The 7500-nt window shown below is 33.7% G+C and overlaps 1 protein-coding gene across 2 annotated transcripts in view; it reads right to left on the bottom strand.

Moving 5' to 3' along the window:
* LOC125030773 (protein unc-80 homolog) overlaps window positions 1–7500 on the bottom strand; it is a 115134-nt gene that overhangs the window by 7762 nt on the left and 99872 nt on the right. For both annotated transcript variants that reach the window (XM_047621044.1, XM_047621045.1), the window contains 4 exons: window positions 7416–7500; window positions 6835–6975; window positions 4398–4574; window positions 906–1028 (listed from right to left, as the gene is read on the bottom strand). The exon at window positions 7416–7500 is cut by the window's right edge and continues 84 nt beyond it. In XM_047621044.1, coding sequence (XP_047477000.1) covers window positions 906–1028; window positions 4398–4574; window positions 6835–6975; window positions 7416–7500 — 526 coding nt within the window. The remainder of the gene's footprint in view (window positions 1–905; window positions 1029–4397; window positions 4575–6834; window positions 6976–7415) is intronic.

Below are 7500 nucleotides of genomic sequence, written 5' to 3'. Positions count from 1 at the left end.
GAGAGAGAGAGAATTTGTTTAAACTAATACATTTCAACTTGCAAAAAGTTTATCAGTTAAGAAAAGATTCTTCTGAAACTTGATGATACAGAAAGGCAGGAAGGAAAAGTAACACCTTCCCTAAAATTCTAAACTTCTCAACATTAATTCCCAGCAAATCTGGGAACATGGATTGCTCATTGTCTCATTGTGTGTGTGTGTGTGTGTGTGTGTGTGTGTGTGTGTGTGTGTGTGTGTGTGTGTGTGTGAGAGTGTATGTGAGAGTGTGTGTGCGAGTGTGTGTGCGTGTGTGTGTGTGGGTGTATGTGGGTGTGTGTTCATATATATATATATATATATATATTATATATATAAATACATATATATAAATATAGATATATATAAATATATATAAATATAGATATATATTTATATATATATGTATGTATGTATGTATACATATGTATATATGTATATATATATATATATATATATATATGTATATATATATATAGATAGATATAGATAGATATAGATATATACACATATACATATATATACAAACACACACACACACACACACATATATATATATATATATATATATATATATAGATAGATATAGATAGATATAGATATATACACATATACATATATGTACAAACACACATATATATATATATATATATATATATATATATATATATATATATATATATATATATATATATATATATATATATATATATTAATGGTCTGTGATTATTGTGCAGAATTCTTAACTTGAAGCTACATAAACACTTCCTTAGGCTATAGAATAATGAATATTATCGTGCTCTCTCTTGCTCAACCTAGCAAACACAAAAAATAAACCCCCAGACCACCAGGGCCACAGCAACAACGCCACTTTCTCCGCCAGCACTCACCTTGCATGACTGGGGCACTGCCCGTTTGGAGGTTGGGCTTTGAGCCTCGTTTGCGGAGCAGAAAGGTCTTGCGGTAGAGACGGGGCTCAGAGGAAGTGACGTGCGGGGAGGGCCGCAAGGAGCCTAGTGGGATAGACACACAAGAGGGTGCCGCACCGTGCCACAGCCGCAGGCAAGACCCGGTCCGACACAGAGGTAGGGAAAGGAGAATTCAGAGTCAGCATGGAAGAGAAGTAAAGAGGGAGAAAGAGAGGTAAAGAGAGAGCAGAAGGCAGCAGAAGACAGGAGGTAGGAAGGGGAGGAGGGGAGCAATCGGGAGGACAAACATCAGTAGCAGGCAACCATTATATAGCTCTATTAATGGGTACTGTAGCAGTAATTTTAATAAATAAATTAAAATGATTAAAGAAAAGAAATAAAGTAAAAGGTCTTGAAAGAAAGAACAAATATACACAAAATAAAATGGGAAAAATCACATCCTATAAAGTTTAAAAATAATAGGTAGACTTTTTCTCTTTTGAAATATATAAAAAGTAACTAAATATTCATGATCAAGGTGATTATCTTTGACTATCACAATGAAACAGAAAAGACCCTGGAAAAAATCACATTTTTGTTGAATAAATATACAAGAAATTGTTACTACAGTACTCCATCTATAGTTGGCTGGATACAGAATACTGTAGAGAGTACAAATGTACCATTAAAAAGAACTAAGCCATATATCAATTCAAAAAAAATAAAATAAGGAAGAAAAAGAGTGAGTATATAGCCAATAGTCCTTTTTCAATTTAGTCCAAAAGTACAGCTCAGTATTCCTACTTATCCAGCCTTTAGTGCAACAAATACAGTAGACCAGCTAGGGTATGAGAGCTTTAAGAAATTGCCTAAACATATAGTGTTGATTATGGACCACTTTATATAGGGTAGCTAAAAGACAACATGGACACTTCTCATCTATGAATTGGGTTTTAAATTTGCATTTTTAGTAATACTATCACAACTCATCTGATGTATATCAGTAACTGGAAACAGATTACAATTTAAAAAGCAGGAGTATGAGGTTTTTAATACTTAAAAAATACAGATATAACATGAAAAATACATTATGTTTTAGGGTTCACTCTACACCATGCTACGGCAAGTCAAATCTAATTTTAATTGGAAATAGCTTTTGAAAACAATACAATCAATTTTTATCTAATCAGTCTGCATGAAACATTTTTATTTCTTCAATGACATATCGCACTATATATTTGGTTGAAACGTGCAAACCATAATTATTAAACAGAACTAAAAGGGTTAATTATTCCATGCTGAACTACTCTCTTTTAACAGATTTGATGTCCTGTGTAGCAGAAAATTGTGCTGTGTCCTTTGTATGTATTTTCCAAAGTCAAATAATGTGAAAAAATTAAATACTTGGCTTTGTATCAAACATCAAAGTACAAATTACAATCGGTAATTAAAAGAACAATGATAATAAATAATTAATACTATTTTATCTCAATGTTTACATGTTACATATATAGTGACTAATATATTATACACTGAATATTATATAAGTAATTTTCATTGGCAGACTGAGTTTAGTAATATGATAGGAAAGGTTATACCAATAGAAACAAACAAACACACTTTAGGTTGTATGAGCTACACCATGGTGCTGATATAGTTGCAGTGTGTCTAATGCTATTCAAACCACATTCAGAAATCTTTTTTTAATAATGCAAGAAAAAAAGGGGAAAATCAATCTAGCTTGGAGGAAACATCACATATAATACAGATGTGTTCAATTAGATCAGTGTGGGAGAGAAGTACAACCAGGGCCAAAGATCAGCAAAAACACGTACATTAAACACAGAACTGTTTATGTCATAAGAACATGCTATAGACCTTTTCAGAAATCTGTTTGAGTAACTTACCGTGAATTCAGATGGTGTACACATCCCAGGCCTGAACATTGGTGTCATTATCATATAAAAAGTGCAATGCTGAGATTTAATCAAATTTGCATTGGTGAAATAATAAATTTAAAGAATAAATAAATACTAGAGTGCATGTGTATAAATATTGACAGAATGAAAGTTAATAGTGCTTACCTCTATCTACTTATCTATCACTCTGGAACACAACTAAAAACACAACACTGTACAAAATATACTCATCAAAACTCTATAATTAGCCTTTTACAACAGTTATGATGTCTCATCTATATACTGTGAATATGCCATATTTACCATTTAATTGTTGAAATAAGATCTTCATCTCCTTATCAACATGAATAATTCATGAAGAAGCAAGTCCTTCTTAATAATGCTTCCCATTAAAAAAACATTTCACATTTCGTTATAAGAATGGCATGCAGGTTATTTTTTTTTTATTTTTTAAATTTTTTTTATCTTAAAGCAGCAGTGTATGCTACAAAGAAAATAATGGATAAGTGTGAATATCATAATTTTATTTTGTTCAGTCTTGTATATGCCATGCTCTTTGTAATGTTTATTATTCATGTGTGTAAGCATATGTTTATGCATATATATATAGTTACATGTTCAATCAATATATACACACCATTCTTAAACAAATTCCCACATATATTTAACATGTTATCACACAAACCCACCCATCCACCCACCTACTCACACACACAGACACACACACACATATGATTTACACATTCATTTCATACAAGCACTCACACCTGCACACACACACACACACACACACACACACACACACACACACACACACACACACACACACAACTGTACACATATGATTTACACATTCATTTCATACAAGCACTCACACCTGCACACACACACACACACACACACACACACACACACACACACACACACACACACACACACACACACACATGATTTACACATTCATTTCATACAAGCACTCACACCTGTACACACACACACATACCTACACACACCACACACACACACACACACACCCACAAACACACACACACACACACACACACACACACACACACACACACACACACACAAACACATACACACACCTACCTGCACACACACACACACACACACACACACACACACACACAAACACACACCTTGAGTAAGATTGGCATTATTTTTTCAGTCCAAAAAGATGAACATCATGTGATATTACAGAATTTTCTGCATCTTCAAATATATCAATATGCAACATGCATTTATGGATTTGTAATCTAGATCACTAGTCTGTGACAGAACACAGGATTACATTGAAGAACTCCATCTTTAACAAAAACAAAATTTCTATCTATATCAAACTAAATGTACACAGAGACGTGAACTGATCAGTATTGTTGTATTAAAGAAAATGAAAAGTAAAACATAAAAAAATCTATTTGTACAACTACCGACTCAACTACCAACTACTCGTATCAGCTAGATAACGGGAGGAAACACAGGTCTTGAAAAAACGAACTGCTCCTGGGTGATCGGTCGGCAGCCTCGACAGTACCTTTGCGTGCATTGTGGGTCTCCCCAGCATAAGATGTCCTTCGGGGGGCTGCTGAGGCCGAGAGGTGGGGGTGCTGGGACTCGTTGGAAGGAGGGGGTTCATTACGTGGCTCGGAACGAACGGACAGATCGCGGTGGAGTGCAAAGGAACCGCCGGTGCTGCTACTGGACACCGAGCCTGTTTTTTTCCCCATGGTCACGAGGGAAGAGGAGGAGGAGGATGGGATATGGTGGGTCAAAGTGGGTGAAGGATTACCTTTCGGTCGGACTGCGAAACGCTTTTCTCCCTTAAGATCTAGTTTTTCTGCAACTGACTTAAAGGGAAGGGCCTGTGGGCCTTTCTGATGCCCTTCTCCAGGCTCGTATTTAATTTTCAATTCTTTTCATCCAATGTAAAAACAGAACAAGGGAAAAATAATATGATCTGCTCTTTAAGATTTTCATTAACAGAAGCGAAAAGAAGAGTTGTTAAAGCTTTTAAAATAGGAAGAACCCAGACTTTCTTCTCTCTTGTTTCTCTTTTTTACAAAACAGCAGGCCCTCTCATCTATTTTTTAGATCTAATCTTTTACAAAACACAAAAGCATCTAACAAAGCAAAGCTGAAGTATCCTTTCTTGATATCAATGATGCTATCCATAAGTATAGCCTGAGCAATCCTTAATTCCAAACATAATTAATCCAGTATTATCATTATTGTTATTTTTAATACTATCATTACTCTACCATTATAATCATTATCATAATCTATTTTGCTATCAATATTATAAATATCGTTTTTTTTTTAAACCATTATAATGATGAGAGTAATAATTATTATTAACATTATTATTATCATTATCATCATATCATCATCTTCATTATCATCTTTCATACCATTACTATATTGTAATCATTATCATTACATTATCATCTCCAATAGCACTGATGCTCTAATCACAATAATTATCATTGCTATTATTGGAACCACCATCATCATTATAACTGAAACCATTATAATTCTTATTAACATTACTTTAATAATTATATTATGTAATGCCTCCAACTTTTTTCTTAGTGAAAATAAAAGAGACCTCTTTGCTAGTAATCCTCACTATGCATCAACATTGCAATTAACCCTCTTGGTACCATATCCAACCCATAACTATTTTCAGTATGAAGGACAGAAGCTCTCTTGTGCTGAAGCTAACCTTTACAAGAATATCATCAATCCTCTAAGAATTCTGAAGTATTACTGAATTTAACTGTAAAAGCACACCGCATATTGCTTGCTTACTTCAGATTACATCTCCAATCAACAACCTAACAGTCTGCAACCCATTTCCTTGTCAAGATACAAAAAATGATCATGATTACCCTTTAGATTACGAAATATTTGTTTCCCCATATTTGTGAAAATGAACAGAACAGGCTCAAAAAATATATATATCTAATTTCAATTAATTCTCTCTAGGTGTATGTGATAATTTCCTATAATGTACAGTATGCATATAGTTACCTGAATTAGCTGTGCATTGGCAATTTTTACTAAAGACTCTTCATTATTACCTTATATAACAGATGTCACATACATATAATGTATGGAATTCAGTGCATAATAAAATCCTATATCTAATGTTTTAATTTCAGATCTTCAGTATCAGTGGGAAAAAAAAAAAAAATCTGTCAACACTTTAAAACCTTTAACATAGTGATATAAACTGGTGGAAATCTAATTATCAACAGAAAGACATAAATAAAAAAAAAAAAAATAAAAAAAACAAAGGAAGAAAAAAAAAACACTAAATGTACATTACCTGTGAGAAATTCAGAAAAGTTCAGTTTCAAATACATTTCTTGATATCATAAATGTTGTATGCGGGGGGGGGGGGGGGGGGTATGCACTTGTAAAAAGGTCTTATTGAATAGGGAAGATAAATGACTGGAAACACACTAATGCTTAAGCCATCCAATTTCACATTTTCATGAACATAACATGGACGAGCACAGAACAAAAACAATTAAGAAAATAAAAAACATTGCATACAAGAGAAGACAGAATTTGGAAATGCAAGTCAGTCAATGCAAACATTTCTTTGATTAAAAATTGGTGAATTAGAGCATTCAAGGAATTATCATAGTTTTTTTTTTTTTTTTTAAGATTTACACATTCAACTTCAATATTTTTCACTGAAGAGTTCTGAATTCTTAGTTATTAAAGTCTACCTCAATAATTATTTCAAGTTTTGAATTTAAAAATGATATGAGGTCCCATTAATCAAATTGCAAAAGGCAAATACCTCCCTGCATGCAAAGCCTTAACACTTATAGGTGCAAACCTGCTTTTGTGACACCTAAAAAAGGAAAAAGAAAGAAAGAAAAATAAAAGAAAGAAAGAAAAAAACAAACTAAAGAATAACAAAACATATCACAGCATTATCCCATGAATCTTCTACATACCCTTTGACCTGAGAGGAGGTGATGTAAGGGGTCTAGTCGGGCACTCAGAGAGAGGCCCTGCATAAGACAGGCGCGGTCGCCTAGATACGTGAGACACTTCACTTTGAATTTCAAGTGCTGATGGTCGCATGTCCAACTCTCCTGTATTAAAAGAATACATTAATGTGTAAATTGTGTCTATGAATGATTCTTCTACCCAGGGTGGATCAACAAAATTCCATATGTAATTAAAGCAATTTTTCATTTTTTCAGCACCATTATGGACTATGGTACGTGATCAGATGGAAAATACTACCAGCACTTTTAGCTTTTGCATTTGTAAGAAAAATAACAAAATATATGCAATAGTTGGTGCTATATTTGAATAGAGGCCACTGGGCAGCCCTCATTTGTGGTAATAAAAAACAGAGAATGAGATATATTTAATCTCTGTTCTGACTACCACTTAGTAGCATATTTTTTTCTTACACATAATTTCCATCTGAAATATCTGAAGGCCCCTGGTTGTGGAGGCCACTGCATAACTGTCCAGCTTCTCAATTTCTAAATTTGGCCTTGGTAATAAGGATGAATGCAATTACCTGATATCTTTGCATTGATGACCTCCTCTTTGAGCTGTTTGACCTGATGTGCAAGATCAAGAAGGATTGAGCCTCTACACCGTGG

This window comes from Penaeus chinensis, chromosome 11, assembly GCF_019202785.1.
Source record: "Penaeus chinensis breed Huanghai No. 1 chromosome 11, ASM1920278v2, whole genome shotgun sequence".
NCBI classification, from domain to species: Eukaryota; Metazoa; Arthropoda; class Malacostraca; order Decapoda; family Penaeidae; genus Penaeus; species Penaeus chinensis.
The sequence above is the reverse complement of the archived record's forward strand: the minus strand, read 5'-3'. Positions and strand labels throughout refer to the sequence as shown.